Below are 17418 nucleotides of genomic sequence, written 5' to 3' on the forward strand. Positions count from 1 at the left end.
TTTTGGGGAATGATTTCTTTGAATTTCTACTGAGGCAAACACGAATCATCATTTTCCACTCACATTTTTTAACATTACAGCACCTTCACTTCACCCAACAAGACAAACTAATCAACTCCTTTCCCACACATGATACAGTGGATCCCCGGGATCTAGCGATACCACTTGACATGTTTACTTTACGGTGTTTTCCCTACTACACATAAAAAACCTAATGATTTTGCTTTCCATTCAAATTTAAAAATTTCAAACTTGTTTCTGCCCGCGGACGGGTACCGAAGATTTTCTAGGAAATGTGAATTCTAACTGGCATGATGTTTAATGGTTGGCCATGCACATTTTACCTCTAGTAACAACAGCCTGGTAATAACATAGTAATGTGTTGTTTTAGAAATGCATATTAACCTGGTAGCCCTTGACGCTTATTAGTAATAAAAAGTAGTTTACAGCTTTAAATCGGTTCGAGACCTTTGATCTACGCATTACCATAGGTTTCTATCCCCTGCTAGACGACAATCTAACTTTAAATTCCCACAGTTTGTCATATCCTGGGGGTCTACTGTACCATCACTGAATAAAAATAAAACCCAAACACACGTCTTAACCAATAAATAATTTCACATTACATATGTTTCAGTGACTTTGTACACATCTTTGTTTTTTGGGTGGAGACAAATTTAGGAAACAATGAGAAGGGATGCAAGCCGGATGATAGAGCAAAGATCCCCTCTGCAAGGACAGAAGGTGGGTAGGACATAAACTTTGGGGTAGATAGAAATATGTGAACAGCGCCATCTAGTGAGAAGTGCATGGAAAGACTTGGACCATGATCACAGGATGGGGTGGTCTGTTGGAGAGTCTTCACTCGTTCTGTGGCACGGAGATAGCGGGACCCTTGGGGTCGTCGAAGCGGTCCATTGTATGGAGCTGCATGATCATGTGCAGGCCGTAGGTGAGCACGAGGACCATGAGGAGACTGGTCAGCAAGCCCATCCAGATGCCGGGAGAGAAGAAGCCGGCGCAGTCGGAAGCGTACGAAAACTTGCTGCCGCTCACATTGAAGCCTTGGATCTGTTGTAACATGATGACACGACTTAGGGATGCTCAAACAACTTAAAGAGGCAATGTGTAATATTTGACCGATATATATTGCTGTATTATGTAGTGCAGGGGTGTCAAACACTTTAGCGTAATGCAAATACAGTGGTACCTCTACTTACGATCCAACCATTTTAGGAACGTTTCCGTATCCAAAGTTTGCTCCTGACTTAAATCATCCTCGTCATATGATCAGTTTTCCCGTATCCGAAGTCAGTGACGCTACTCACGGATGTTAAAAGCAGACTACGTTTACGCTGACTTTTTACATTTCATTATTTTTATTTGGTTCTTGTTGTTTGGACTTTTCTTGGTTAATAAAGCTTTGTACTGTACAGTAACTTTATCTTTTGCATTTCTTTATCCTTATGGACAATGACTAAACAATGTATCTCCAGGGCAGTTCAAGTTGATTTAATGGGGGTTTGGTCACATTTGATTGACATAGGAACAGACCAATTCCATTTCCAATCATTTCAATATGAAAACCTGTTTCATTATACAACGTCAGAGCGGGAATAAATTAAATTCGTAAGTAGAGTTACCACTATAGTGGCGTGTACCCCCCTGGGGGATGGGAAGGGGCGTGTGTGACTTTTTTTTCTTTCAAAACAAAGTGCAGTTGCACCTTCACTATTGTGGCGGTACACTAGGAAATGGCATCTTAGGTCAGACAAATTGTGGCACTGCTACTTATAATAAGGAACACTATGTTTACTGCAAGTGGAGAAAGAACTAAGAATGATGTTTAAATAATTGTGGTGTTTATATGGCAAATAAAAGTTTTTTATTTTCTTTAGACGATTCTACATAGTCTGTCCTGCTGTGAGAAAATAGGTGCTGTGTTGGGTTTGTATGGTTTATTATACCCTTTCAAGACCTATAAATTCAGTTTCATTTAATATTGTGCTCCTGAGTAATTGTTGGTGAGTTCATGGTCAGTCAAAAAGAATTAAAATCAATTATTTAAAGTGTATATTGAAATTCAGATGCACTTTGAATATTGGCTCTTACAGTTTATTAATCAGTCCTTTGTTATAAAGATTCTAAAAATAGAAGGTGGTAGGGGAGGATCTTGGGGCACTGTATGTCGTATAAATGTTACTAAACTTTATGTACAGTAACTTTTTTGGGGTACCCTATGCAACAAGATAGCAGACAATTATGTCAGCTCCGTCCAAGTCAGTGTTTCTCAACTAGTGGGTCGCGGACCCGTTTTCAGTGGGTTGTGGCACTTTGCACTTGGCAAAATAATGCAAAAGAAGAAAGAACATAAATTACACTACTTAACAGTAACTTGCAATGATGCACTGCTCTATCTCTACTTCCTGTTCAGTCAATCAATGTTGTCACAATTGTGTTTGAGAGGGACCACGTCTCATTTTAATGTTAATTTCTTGGTTTTATTTCCATTTTCTGCCCATAATATTGGATCCCAGGAAAGTTAGTGAGAAGGGGAAGAAAAAGTAAAAAAACAGTCACAAGAACGATTGCCTCGAAGAAGGGAACGATGGTAAAATACGAAAACGTTGTACGAGTGTCTGTGATCTATGCGATGCTGGAAAGTACCGTAAATAGTTTAAAATGTTGTATTTTGGGCTTTTACCAGTATATTAATCTTTCTTATCTATATGGTTAAATGATTAACGTTGTTAAGGTACACGTTTTATCAATATCTTGGCTACTTTAAAGCAGTTTTAGAGGGTGGCTTGTATGTGATAAGTGGGCATTTTTTTATTCAGTTCACAGCTTTTAATTAGGGTGCAATGGTCATTCCTGTAGTCAGATAAGTTTAGAACCACTGCTCTAGGTGAGGCTTATGTTCTGCAAAATTAATAAATCTTTCTTGACCTACAAGTATTTTAAGAAATGCACGTTTGAAAGAAAGTTCTTTTTTTTTTTTAGCTTTTTATGTACAGTGGTACCTCTACTTCCCAATGTCCTACATGCAAATGTTTTAGGTCTTAAAGTACCTAAATGGGAAAATATTGCCTCTTGACGTTTCACGATACGAAGTCAAATATACAGTACACACGGCTATAAGTTGCTCCCAGGTGTTCTTGAACGTAAAAGAACTGGCTATCGTTCAAAATCTGCCAGGCAACCCAGGCAGATTTAAAGACATTTTGGAAAAATTTCATTAAGTCTCATAAACTGTTCAAATGAATCCACCCGGAGAAAGTGTTGACAAATCAGGCTATTGCTATATCTGCATCGCGCATTTCCCACGGATTGTCAAAAGCAGACGTCATTGGATCAGTTTTTCAAGAAAAGCGAGGCCAAAAAGTGAATGAATATTTTTATTATAATTTCCTTTATTCTTTGTTTTTTTGCATTGTGCCTCTGTTTATGTTTATTGCGCTGTAATCTATCTTTGCCATGTATGCTCTTTTATGATTCATTAAAAAACATTATACTGTATTTTTGGAACAGATTTGCGCATTACATTCATAATGCGTTTCTATTTACGAAGTTTTCAGGTTACGAAGCTATGCCTAGATTGAATTAAATTCTTAAATAGAGGTACCACTGCATATCAATATTGATTTTTAATGAATGATTATTTTTATTCTACCTCAAGGAGACGCTAAATACAGGGATCAGAATTTTCCGCGGATCCGCGGATTTCCGCTGTTTTTGAACCCCAAAGGCATTCCGACTTTTTCACTTTTTTTCTTGCGTAGCAAACAAATTCAAAATCCGACTGTCTCACTCTTTCCTTTATTGCTCTGGCGCACCCTGGCGGCCGTTAGAAAAATTGGCCGCATTGTCGCACAAGCTGCAGGGACTGCACTGCATTTGAACTTATCTTGCAGTATTTACCAAAAAATCAGTTATGTGGGCAAATCATTTTAATCTTCTAAAAATGTTACTTAAATGATAAATATAAGCATGGTTTTGGACAAGTAAATTGCCTAAAACCCAGGTTTTTTTTTTTTTTTGTGGGGGGGGGGGGTTGCGTTGGGGGGGGCTCCGCCCTGGTTTATTCCTGGACGCTGGCTATTTCAGCTGAAAATGAAAATCTCCATTCTGATCCCTGTAAATATTACAAACTGTTCCTTCACGGTTTAGACTTTGTCATGAAATGTTCTTACTTGGAAGTCTTCAAAGGTGACCCTCCACTGATTGGCCGGGTCTTTGGGCGAACGTGGGACGAGCTGCGGCCATCCGTAGCTGCTGAGGGACTGGCATCGGTACGAGTACTCGGCGGGCGCATAAACGGTCCTGCTACCGTTGAAAGTTGCCTTGGTGCCATCGTACTCTAGTTCCACCGCGTCCAGCGTGAACCAACGACGGGCCGACACTTTGTAGTGGCGCTGGCTCAACGCAAAGCTGCACACACACACACACACACACACACACACATCAATTTTGGGGAGGATTTTCACTTATATGACGGCCAAAAATATTTCTTTGACTGTACAGTGGACACCCAGGATATGGCGTTCCCGCTAGAGCTGCTAGATTTGGGGAAAAAAAACCTAATTGTGAATTGTCAGACCTGTATTGTAATTTCAATGCGATTTTCGTCAAATTATATATATATATTTTTTTTTTAATTTATTTTTTAACCTTTACAGACCGCGAAGCTCTGAAGCAGCGAACGTCGAACCGCGAAGTAGCGAGGTCCCACTATATTACCTTGGGTTTCTATCGCACGCTATAAAGTAATTTCACTTTGCGATGCCCACCCCAGAACGGATTTATGTCGTATCCTGGGGATTTACTGTAGTAAGGGTACCTCACAATTGATACAGACGGCGGAATTTAAAAATAAATGAAAAAGAGAACCGAAGTTTTTTCCTCTTAAGAATTAGACACAAGGAATCAGTGAACGTGAGCCGTGTGATACTGCAAACCTGGCACACTAAAAAAACAATACAAGGTGGATGTGCATCATTGGAGATGTCCTTGAAAAGTTGAAACTTGAATATTTTCTCCATTAGGTATTAACTTAAGTTTTTATTTGCCAATGTTGCATACTATACTGCCTTGAGAAATATGACCTAGTTTCAACAATCCTGAAAAATGTTGAAAGCAGGAAGCGGCCCGCTTCAAGTACATTATAACGTGCATTATTACTTTTTGAGCATAAATGACGGGAAAAAAAATAACTTAATGACAAAAATAGTAAGCACCTTGTTTTTTCAGGAGTAGATATCCATAAAGGCCTGTGCTTAATTCCAACTAGCCTTTTAACTTGGTATCAATCCTGCTTATGCCCCGAGCGGTCTCGAGTCTGTCAACATACACATACTTGCACTCGCATCATAAACGCGCTTGAAGAGGCTGCAATGATTAGCACGAGCCATTCAACTCATTCAATGCAAAACGCTTCTTTCAAATGGAAAAAGCCGGTGCCAGGACTCATTTATGAAGGACTACATGGTGCAGTGGTAAGCACATTCGCCTAACACTCAAAAAGCTGTAGAAGGATTTTAACTTTTAGATGTCGCACGTGTCATCGATTGAAGCTAAAGAGGTGTTCAAAGAGGAAAATGACGTCCAGAGGCAGAATTCTAGTTAAAACCCAGAGTGGCACATTGTGGTCTGCTTTTTGATATATTTCCCTGAAATTGTTGATCCAAACAACCAACGATTTGTAAAAAAAAAAAATCTTGAAAACTATCAGGGGTGCCATATTTGTGAGTAAATATGAAGTGAAATGCAATAATCGCAACATAAGAAAAATAAAGTCAAATCATTGCTCTTGCCGATTATACGGAGATCTCTCGACCCGGTACTTGATTTAAAGTAGTTGCTGTTTTTTCGGGGGTGTCTGGGTGAGCAATCGAGCGACAGAACAAACTGAAACCCAGTATATATTAAAATTAGTTGATATTTATTTGGGGGGATAGAAGGCCCCTTGATCAAAGCCTTGCTGGTCGATTGTGTGAGAGAGTGAGACAGTGAGCAAAAACAGAACAAAGGGTTTGGCAGATGCATCTCTTCGAATCCGTGGGACACAAACTTAGCAAGATGCAGGGGAATGTGGAGCAGGTGTTCGGTCACAATACAGTGCGAAAGACGCTATGATACTTTATAATTTGGCCAATTGGCATCATAGAGCTCAAGTAAAGAGGTGCTGGCCAATCTGCTTGAATCTTGGCTGGCCCCGGCCCTTACTACACACTCGTGCACAGTCGAGCCAGTAAGTGTACTGAGTGATTTCTCGAGAGCGGTCCCGTTGGTGCAGAAAGCATTTGTTGTTTTTGTCGTTTCTATTTTTCTTTTTTAAATTGAATGGCCAATCGGATTGAATCTTGGCTGCACGAAACGTTCCTCAATGGTGCGGGAAGAATCCGTTGTTTTTTGTCGTTTTATTGGATGTTTTATTTTTATTTTACTTTTTTCCCGCTAAGGAGTGATCCAGCGATAACTGAAGTGCAAAGTAGCATGGGCTCTCTGTTTAGTGAGAATGAGTGTGTGAAACAGACTCACATTAGTTTAAAGTTGCGATGTCCAAGAACATTCTCGTAGTTCAGACTCAGTCTGCAAAGAACAAAACAAAATTGAGATGTGAAAAAGTAACAAGTAGTGGAAATCAAATCCAATTGCTGAATGATTGAAAAACGACCCTATAAAAATTAGTCTCCAAAACCTTGCTACCTCGCTTTGGTTTTGTCACAGGTGGAACCATGCAGCCGCGGGGCCACGCCCTCCCCAAAGGTGGACGGCGTGAGGTCATGCGACTCCCAGCGACCACTGCGGAGGATGCTGACTGACAGGCCTTTGGCCCACATCAGGATGCAGCTGCTTTCACCTTCCTGTACGCATAATTAAATACTAATAACAACATAATAGTTGTTATTTTTTAAAAGCATATCAAGCTGGTAGCCTTTAAGCAAATCAGTAAGTAGCTCCCAGTTTCAAAATGTTTGAAGTACAGGAATAAAAGAATAAACAGAAAATCTTGCATATTATTCGAGTGTCATCTTACTGTCTTAGCTTTGTTTTCTAAGGTTTCGGCCTTTGGAACCCCCTTCCTAGTATAAAAGTAATCGTCAGGAATTTTGACTGCGCACTGAATCGGTCACGGTTACCATGGCGACCAGTCAGTCCCAGCCGGGTGGCGCCGGATTCTGGCGCAGTTGCCACAGCGCCCAATTGACCCCGACCATGAGACGCGTTGACTGATTGCTTCTTGGCAGTACTTAAACGCGCTCCTTTGAGCCGTTGGTTTGTCTGAGCGTTTGTTAAACTTCTGTGACACTTCTGTGAGACTTCTGCAAGTTCTGTTTAACTCTGAGAAATGCCTAGTCCGTAAATTTGCCTGCGTTTGATCCTTTTTTGTTTTCGGCCTGATCCGTTTGTTTTTTGACAACTTTTCTTTTTTGGATTTGAATCCACTTCCGCGGCCATCGATCCCCGGATCGAGTGTGTGCGCATTCCTCCTCTCCCCAATAAATTGTGAGTACGTTACGCTATTGGGCTCTTTTTCCTGTTTTCTGCCCTAGTCCGTGACAACATCCTTGTTCTGTACCCCATCCGCGGCCAGGATATCCGGTAATAAACACCTTGATGGACCTGGTCAGCTACTGCGTGTTTTTTTATCTGTCTCAAAACCCGGATTTAAACGAACACGCAGAAGAGAAAAAAAAAACATTCCTTCTCATGACTATATTAACCCTATTTCTGTTGATTTGAGCCTGGTAATAATAGAGGTCAACCGATTATTGGTTGGGCTGATTATAGAAACTGATATTTGGGAATTAGAAGGATATTGGTATTGTCATTTTTCATTCAACAAGTCTTTTATTAAGTCTCATGCTATTACACACCCCAAACCTTCTGATTAGATAAGCGCCCTGGGGCGGAGCCACTGAAGGTGTAAAGAGCGGCAGCTCAGCTAGGTCTTGCCTGTGCCCATGATAGAAAACTGTGAGTATGATTAAGAGATAGCGTAAAACTTACCTTAACTTGTATAAGAGAGGCACTTTTAGGTGGGGACTAATAAATTAGCTCTTATCATAACAATAGTTTATCAATCAAGCATGCCTGTTTGTTATTGGCAGAGAGCATTAAAAAGCATGCTACTGTAGAAGTAATAAGGTCTTACCACAATATTAGTTTGTCAATCTGGCTCTAAAACATGGGTGTCCACACTTTTCAATTTGCGAAGCCCGTTGAAATTCTGTTGCACTTTTAAGTTAATTTAAGTCATGTGTGTTGTATGGTATTTTATTTATAAAAAATATTGTAAAGCATTTCAGTGAGGTACTTAAGTGACTATGTACCTTTATATGAGGGACTGCTATGCCTAATTTTAATTCCTGCATTATTAAGTAAAAAATTAGTCATGTCAGTATGTTTACATTCGAATTTATTAACTGTGAAAGGTTTTAGACAGGTATTAATGTTTTCTTTGAATTAATGACAAACATTATTATTATTATTTTTTTTTGCATTTTTTCTATATTTCTTACGCTTCAGCAAATTAATACTAATAGTTGGTATCGTCCTTGAAAAACCAAAATTGGTCGATCCCTGGTTAATACCACATCAATAACATAGTAACGACATAGTAATAAGTTGCTATTTTCGAAATACAGATCAACTGGTAGCTCCTAATGCTTATCAGTAACGAAAAAGTAGCTCTGAGCCTCAAAAAGGTTGGCAACCCTCACAATAGTGTAAAGCCCATCTATATACGAGCTACTCTAGTTACGAGAAATTAGAGATGTCTATTCAAAAATCTTGGCCGACATATATGAGAAAATCCAAAGATACGAAATTTGATAAAAGCTACAACTAAAGGGCAGAGTGCTCGAGACCGCTTACCGCCAGCATCAGCTCATCCCAGTTAGCCTCTCTCCCTGATTGCTCCTCCAACTCCCTGCCCCTCACTCTTCCACCCCTGCACAACACTTCTGTTAACAACCGCCGACTTCCTCCTTTATAAATGCTCATTATTTCGTTAATATTATCTTTATACATCTAATTGCTATATTTTTATGTTCCCTTACTATTTGAATGTGTTTTGAGTGGTCAGGAAGATGTGTTTTATAGCTATTTGAAATTAACGTGGCTACATTTTAAATGGTATATGGGGGGGGAAATTCATCCAATATACAAGAATTTCTAAATATACTTAATCCAGGAAGGAATTAATCTTGTATGTAGGGACCATTGTATTTAGAAACCTTAACTTAAACTCCACTGGAGCATAAACGCCGGCCTTTTCTCTCATTTTGCGTTGTCGTTCGCGCTCTCGCTCCCGATCTCTGTATCCGCCTCGAGCCTGCAACAGCGAGCGACCGCCCGCTAGCGCTACCTCCATGGAGTGCGATGGAGCCCCCTGTAAACACATAACAGAAAGTTCTAACCATATTATTAATTGGCCTGGCTAAAAAAAGAAAAAAAAGAGCCAGTGTTTCAGGTTTCGACTCAGCTTGGGTTCTTTTTTGTTTTTCATTTTACCTTATTTCTAATTCTAAATAAAAAGGCAAATTGTCCCCCCGTTTCAGAGTTTGCATACTCACCCTTGAGGGCCGCAGGGCGGTGTAGATGGCCGTGTAGGGAACAATCTGGCTCTTCATGATGCTCACAACTTGGCCTATCACCTCGTCTGAAAAAAGAGGTTACTTACCGTCTACGTATTCACACACACCCGCGAGATAGTAAACGTGTTGCGTACTGTATAAAAATGTTAATGTTGTTACATATCAAAGTGTTTTATTGATTACCATTATTTTGACCCTTGAGTACGGAGAACGTCGACAATGATAATAATAAATCCTTAAACCTTTGAAAAAGTCATTTGACCTCTCCGGAGATAAGATCTGCAACCTTAATGGAATTTTTTAAATCGAGGCTTAAGACACACTTCTATTCCAAAGCTTATGATTGATGCCCACCTCATATTCTGTATTGTCCTGTCTTTTTCCGACTGCCTGCCTGGTGGTGATACGAAGGAGAAGGACGATTTGAGATGAGTCAGCGGACCAGCGTCTGACCTGAAGCATGTCAACCCCTGCATTTACCAGCTGGCAGAGATGGGAAGCTGCGTCGTGGCCGTCATAGACTTTCTGGACTAGTTTACAGGCTGGGGGCGTCGTTGCTGTCATGCACTTTCCGGACATTTTAGACATCTTACCTAGTGTTTACTATTCTGTGTACAGTAATACTAATTGTGATTCACCCTGGTCAATCCTGGAAGGGAGATTACTACATGTGAGGTCCTTTCTCAAGGTTTCTCTTTTTTCCTCACACTGAGGTTTTTGAGTTGTTCCTTGCCCGCATGCTGGTTTAAGATCAGGTAATTGTGCAATTGTGTAATTGTAACCCTGTGCAGTCATTTGAGACATTTTTGTGATTAAGGGCTATATAAATAAATGTGACATGACTTGATTTGGCATGAGGAAAAAAAGAGTTCTTCAACTGCATCAGTGACTCACCGTTCCCACTGAGTACTTCTTTGGCAGACAATAAATCGGACCTAGAGAAAAAAAAGAACATTTTTAGAAAGGAGGCTTTGTCTTACTCTTCCCCCTCGCCCTAAGTCTTTGTCTCCTCATAACGTGAATTGCTGGAATCAGAAGCAGAATAGAGGGGAAGGGGACTAATAGGATTGCACCTTAATGCATGACTCGAACTCTCTTTTAAAAACATGCAAATGATGTGAATTAGGTAATACTATCTATGTTTGGACAAATACTGTATATTCATTTATTATCAAATATTTTTGAATTTTATACAATTTCATCTCTCCTAGTATTGTAAAAACAACCAATATTTGTTGTCTTAATTTTATATATATAGATTGGCTGGCAACCAGTTCAGGGTGTCCCCTGCCCACTGCCCGATGATTGCTGGGATGGGCGTCAGCACCCCTGCGACCCTACTGAGGATAAGCGGTGCAGCTAATGAGATGAGATGAGATACATATATATACACTTTATATATATAACTGCTTATTATGATTCCTAGGCGTGGGAGACAGTCAATATCAGAATTATCCATCCATCCATTATCTGCACCGCTTATCCTCAATAGGGTCCCGGCGGAATTGATTTACTCAGAAGTGTCCAGACATTTTCCTTCATTTACAACGACAACTTTCATTACTTTTCTTTTCAGTAATTTGCCAGTTGTGAAGTCACTTTTTTTGTCGTGCTGTCCTGGCCTACCCAAAACGAAATGCATGGATGTAGCTGCGGTCGATTTTTGCTGAGAGCCTCCAAAAGATCTCCAACTCTATGGCTAAGGCACACTTTTTATGCAATCATTTAAATAGTTGGGCCCCTGTTAGAATGTTTTTTTCTGCCATGTGGCTCCCGAGCTAAAATTGTTTTGACACCCCAGTTTTTAACAATTTACCGACCCGATGTAGTAAGGTAGCCTGAAGACGAGCAGGGCCGGCGAGGAGGCATTGAGTGTGAGCTGGCTCAGCGTGTCTGGGTCCATGTAGAGCGGAGATGTTTGCAGCTGCTCCTGCAGATGAGCGATCACTGCGTTGGACGCAGGCCAGGACACGGCCGGCAGCACCACCGAAGAGGATGAAGACCTCAGAGCGCCCTTCAACAGAAAGCGATCGGACACTTATATGACCACGCCCTCATTTTTTTTCAGTTTCCTAAAAAAATTCTAAATGTAGTGATACCTCGCATTGTTGCGGTTTACCTTTCGCAAATTTGGCCAGATGCTAAATGTTCATTGTGCATTGTGTTCTGCATTCTGATTGGCTAACAGTCGGCCCGCCCCTTTTTCTGCCTGTGCGTCAATAACATTGCGGTTTAATTTGGTGATGTCGACCTTATTTTGTGTACTGTTGCCCAGTGCAACATTTATTGCACCCTGGTCATCCTGGAAGGGGGATTACCTCTTGTGTGGCCCCTTTTCAAGGTTTTTTTATTTCCCTCATGCTGACGTTTTTGAGTTTTTAATTGCCCGCATATTGGTTTCAAATCAGGGGATGGTGTAATTGTGGCCGTTGCAGTCCTTTAAGACATTTTGTGATTAAGGGCTATACAAATAAATGTGACTTGACTAAAACAGTTAGATGAACCTAGATTACGTAAGTGCAAAAGTTTTTCTAAAAGCCATTGGTCAACAAAAGGCTCTGGGACCCATAATAGCACAAAAGGCAGAGGAAGATGTTTTGCAATGGAACTAATCGTCATGCTGCCCGTCTTGTTTGGCACATGTTGTAGGCATAGTTTGAATAGCACGACGCAGCTCGTTTTTTTTGTTTTTGTTTTTTTCATCAGACTCTGAAGTACCGGAATCTCATGGACATAGGGCGCATCATGTTAAAAGCCGCAGTCTCTGTAGCTGGTTCTATTTCTGTATTAACACATACACAGGGCACACCGCACAATAGGATTCGGGTGCCCATTGCTGCGGCCACCTTATGACAACATAGAAAAGCATACATGTGTGCAAATTTAGAAATATAGCGGGAGAAAAACTGAGTTTGGTGGGGGTTTATGAAAGTATTAATTACAAAGTGAAACACATTGATAAAACTTGTCGGAGTTAGTTTTTCAGATTCCTCCACTTTAGCACTATTGATTCATTAATCTTCAGTTTATTGCGGGGGCTCGGTTTCCATGTTCTTCCGCGTAGTGTAGACAGCAACACACAATGGTGTACGAAAACGTGATGTTTTGGATTTAATTAATATTTAGAGGGGCAACTCTGTTCAGCCTCCGGTAGCGCAATACACTATGGCGTTAGCATCCATGAGTACTTACGTAAACATTGGATGCATTGCGTGTGACGTCGCGTGTCCTCTTCTGCACAAGCAAGACACTCGCATTCAGAGGAGATCGCATACAATTCCCATTTAATGTTAACAACCTAACAAAAACTTCACCCTAACCTACAAAAATGTTGTAGGCCTTAGGTATGACTCTGCATAGGCTCAAACCTGTGACCGCCCAGTCTCAGGACAGGTGCCCAACCCTAAGGCCACCGAGCTGGTCCGCCGCTTTACATCACACACAGGGCGCATCACACAATAGGGCGCACCAACCAATTTGAAGAAAATCAGAGACTTTTATGTGCACCTACCTCCAGGTTGGGGAAAACGCTGTCTTGTTTATTTCCAAAAGCTCCGCCATACATCGTGAAATCCTCCATGCTCATCTGCAAGAAGTACACAGACTTATGCCAAGAAAAGTAAATCTCTTCAAAAATATATTGTTGCACATACCTTATCCTGAAGAAACAGCAGCACGTTCCGGGGGCCGACATTGAGGGTCTTGTCCAAGTAAGAGGACAACTGCTCCTGCTCCACGATATGACCCGCTGCAGGGGAGGGCTGGTTCGCTTGCGGGTTCCTGAGGAAAAACCACAGGCAGACAAAAATGTTTGCTGTTAAATCCGTGATATTTTTAATTACACAAAATACTGTTGTTTTTTTGGGGGGTTTGGATGCATGTTACATTGAGCCCCTAGAAAATGTTGATTTACACATATGAATCAAAACACTACTGAAGTTGAGCGAAGCTATCCAGGAAGTAAAGAAGATTTTCTCATGAAGTTGGAGATACAAAATTGTTCTCTTTTACTCAAACACACTTTTTTAAATGTTTTCCAACCAACCAGGCATAATGCACAAACAGCACGGTCATTTTTTGCACAAAGCCTTAGACATCTGTCCACGCTGGCCAAAAAGAACGCGATTTTTTTGCTGGAGGACCTGTTGTGATTCGTTCATTTATCGCGCGCCGGTGTTTCTGTGGGTAGATTAAAACACAGATCTTTCCTCCCCTGCTCACACACGGAGCAGAAGAGGAAGGGCGCTACCGTAAAGCCTCTAAATAACACAGCGCACAACTGAAAATGTCTGAATTTCACCTAAAAATGCGCACGGAAAAAAAAAACGTTATCATTTTGCCGTGCACTCGCGTGCCACTGGTTAACCCCTCGCGTGCCAGCAGTTGCCGACCCCTGCTTTAGAAAGATAACAGTGATTTTTTTATCCCCAACTGAAATAATTACTACAAGTGCTACTACATTGAGTAATCCAAGTTGGAACACAAAGAAATAGAAAGTTTTTATTCCCGCCTGCAATCACGTGCCTCATTATCATTTTGTGGATTTTATCAAGCCAAACTTTACACAGTGAAATTAACTGTGCTGAACAATAAGGTTTGGTTGAATTTTGTTTTAAAACATGGTGTGGTTCTCTCACAAAAAAAAATGAAAATTAAAACAGTTCCCTAAATGGCTCTTTGGGTTAAAAAGGTTCCTGACCCCTGCTCTAGAAGTACATCTCTAAAACCTCTTCAACTGTGCATTTGTCTTCAGCTAATATTTAAGACATTATGGGTGAAATTTTAAGAGTTGTAAATGTTTAAGTTCGCTTTCCACGTTTCTGATTGTGCAGAAATGCCCATGATAATCGCAAGCGAAAAAGGACCCCGAGTGGCATTACGCACAATTATTTTCGGCTGATTTGAATACATGTCATACGTATGCATATATTTATTGGGGGAATTTCCTTTTCTTGCCATTGTTTCAATCATCATTTGAATCAGTCACTACTGGCTGAATAAATTTGGACCCAAAGTGAAGCATGTCCGCGCTTTTTTTTTTTTTTTAATACAGGCCCTCATAGGCTATTGTAGACTGGTGACCGCGAAAAAAAGTTTGCAATTGGTCAAGGGTAGAGTAAATTGAAATGATCAGAGGCTAACGGCCATATTGGAAATCATCTTAGGAGTTTACTTGTAGGAGGCAATTATGAGGCGAAACAGACAACAAGAATCGCAATTTAATCAGCTGACTACGAGAGCACTTTCTTGGTGAGCAGTACCGCATTAGTTTTTGGGTATCTCGTTTCAGACTGATCATGACGCATCTGTGATGAGGAAATTTTGAAATAGTCAGCATATCTTGAATATCAATCAAGAGGTTAAGCTTCCCAATGATATGTGGCATGAAATGTTTCAGTGACTGGCGACATCATACAGACATGTCTTTGCTTTGTAGCAGTCTGACAGTTTTAAAATGTAATCCGATACAGTTACCAGTCACAAGTTAGACAAATGAAATAAGTAACGTAATCTGAATATCATTATACCGATTTAATCCAACTGGATTACTTTAGATTACTTTGGATAACTCAAAAACCAAATGTGGTGATAAATGTACAAAAAAACTAAATAGAAATAAAATTACTGCATTTTGTTTAAGATAAATGAACAATGTAACCTTAAAAGAGAAAACGGAAAACCAAGATTCAAGTAGTTGCTTAAAGTTCAACAAAAAATTATAGTATAGTGTACTGAGCAAAAATAAAACTTTTACATTGCTGAACAGATATACTCTGTTAAGTTCACAGCAAAAACACAATAGGTACCCACTATTGTTTTAAAACACACCAAGAGTTCACTTTCTAAATTTCCAAAATATTCTAAGATACCTTGTCATCTCTCCGTCTCTCGATTGTTATTGATTGACACAATTTGACTATCGGCGCATTGTGAATATGTAAATGTAAGACAGATGGGAAAAAGTGCATGAAGTGAATGAATGGATGCTTGTAATGATGGTGTGGAAGATGACACATGCTCCCAAGCATTAAATTGCATTGATCATTTCATTTGTGTGTTCATACTTTTTTGTTTGTGTTGTCTCGTTAGTTGTACGTTAATTATACTGAACCTTTCTGATTGTTTTGCAAAGTTTTTGGTCACATAGTCATGTTTTGTACCTGGTGGGACCTGAGAGTGAGCATACAGGTGTGTGTGTGTGTGTGTGTGTGTGTGTAATGAATGAGATGGCAAAGAGAAAGAGGCGGGAACAGACATGGGCGATTGTAATAAAAGAAACTACTGTAATGCGAACGTGGAAAATAATTAAAAATATATATTTTAAAAAGATTGAAAACCAACTTACATTAGACATCATTGCCTCCTGAGGTGTGCAACATAAACATACTTTTGATTAAAATTCTAATCTGCAAAGTAATCTGTATTTTTATAGAATACACATGTAATTTCATTACGAAGTTTTTTTTGTAACTGTAACAGAATACTGTAAATGAAGTAACTAATGACTAATTCTTGTTTCAGTAACTCGCCCAACACTGCTCATTTCCATATTATTTGCGCTCATTGCCCTAATTTGAATGTTCAATGCCTTTTTGTAGCCAACGTGTGAGAAAACACTGCCCCTCAACGGTTACAGCAGAAAAGTGCACTTGAGCTTCAAGGTGTCATTCAATTCCAAACAATTAAATTAAGAATCTGCTTTCAAAGAGTAATTGACAGGAAGACCCGTTAACCGACCAGATCCTTCTGAGAGCTTTTTTGATATTATTTTTTTTATATTTTGAAAATGAAGATGCTGAAAGGTGTCAGGTGGCTTACACGGCCGTCGTCTCGCACCCGCCGTCGGAGAAAAGCCGGCTGGACAAAAATTGACAAATATTTCTCACCATTGATGAGTCCACAAGACAAGCGGAAGATTCTCCTCGCAGCTGCTAAACGGGCCGAGAAGAAGGATGATGAAAACGGCCAAGATGCGTGCAAACCGAAGCGTCCCTGTCGTCGCCATCTTCATTAAACCCCGCGGGTGACGTCACGCGCAGGGGATGAAGATAGGGAGTCACTGCGCAGTCTCCTCTGCGCAGCAAGTAAAAATAGCATGCCTCAAATTATACGATTTCTTGTATTTAAAATTTTTTGGTGGATCAATTGTAATATACACTGCTACATATACAAAGCAACACCGGTTTTGCTGCAATTAGGGGAAATTGCTTAAAAATGGCTGAAATAATTGTTTATGTTGTATAGGCATGTTTGGTAATAAGGTATCAGTTATTAATTCTACATTAGTGGTCTAAATCCCATGGCACAGGGGCCATTTGTGGCCCACAGGCTGATATTGTGAGGTCCCGACCAGAAAGATATATAGTAATTTCTACAACACGCAAAATGTGAGAAAATAGTACATTGTTTTTTGCATGAAATACACATCCATCCATTATCTGCACCACCTATCCTCAGTGGGGTATGGGGGTGGGGGAGCCCATCCTAGCCATCTTAGGGCAGTGGGCTGGGACACCCTGAGCTGGTTGCCAGCCAGTCGTGTGTATATATATATATATATATATATATATATATATAGCAGCACAGTGGTTAGCGCTTGTGCGGCACAGTCCATGTCATGGGAACCTGTCGTGGGTTCAAATCCAGCTCCAGACTTCCTGTGCGGAGTTTGTATGTTCTCCCCGTGCTTGCGTGGGTTTCCTCCGGGCACTCCGGTTTCCTCCCACGTTCCAAAAACCTGCGTTTCAGGTGAATTGGCCGGTCCAAATTGTCCCTAGGTGTGAATGAGCGAATGAGTTGTCTGTCCCTGTGTGCC

At 40.4% G+C, this 17418-nt stretch overlaps 1 protein-coding gene across 1 annotated transcript; it reads right to left on the minus strand.

Moving 5' to 3' along the window:
* atp6ap1a (ATPase H+ transporting accessory protein 1a) lies at nt 1-16656 on the minus strand. Its single transcript, XM_088332850.1, has 11 exons — nt 16490-16656; nt 13256-13382; nt 13114-13188; nt 11423-11616; nt 10497-10537; nt 9582-9667; nt 9248-9397; nt 6709-6866; nt 6541-6591; nt 4194-4431; nt 1-1071 (listed from the first exon to the last, which is right to left on the minus strand). The coding sequence occupies exons 1-11, from the start codon at nt 16612-16614 to the stop codon at nt 862-864; spliced, it is 1455 nt and encodes a 484-aa protein (XP_088188976.1). The 5' UTR covers nt 16615-16656; the 3' UTR covers nt 1-861.
* Between the last annotated feature and the right edge of the window lie 762 nt (nt 16657-17418).

This window comes from Urocampus carinirostris, chromosome 3 (assembly GCF_059441175.1).
Source record: "Urocampus carinirostris isolate Australia breed hairy pipefish chromosome 3, RoL_Ucar_1.0, whole genome shotgun sequence".
Lineage (NCBI taxonomy): Eukaryota > Metazoa > Chordata > Actinopteri > Syngnathiformes > Syngnathidae > Urocampus > Urocampus carinirostris.

Bases quoted from the DNA above. Each gene is read 5' to 3' on its own strand.
- atp6ap1a (XM_088332850.1), bottom strand. From the start codon at position 16,614: ATGAAGATGGCGACGACAGGGACGCTTCGGTTTGCACGCATCTTGGCC. The intron at 11,617-13,113 runs GTAGGTGCACAT...TTTCTGTTGAAG, and splicing joins GCGTTTTCCCCAACCTGGAG to GGCGCTCTGAGGTCTTCATC. The intron at 6,867-9,247 runs TTAAGGTTTCTA...TTATGCGTACAG, and splicing joins ATGCTCCAGTGGAGTTTAAG to GAAGGTGAAAGCAGCTGCAT.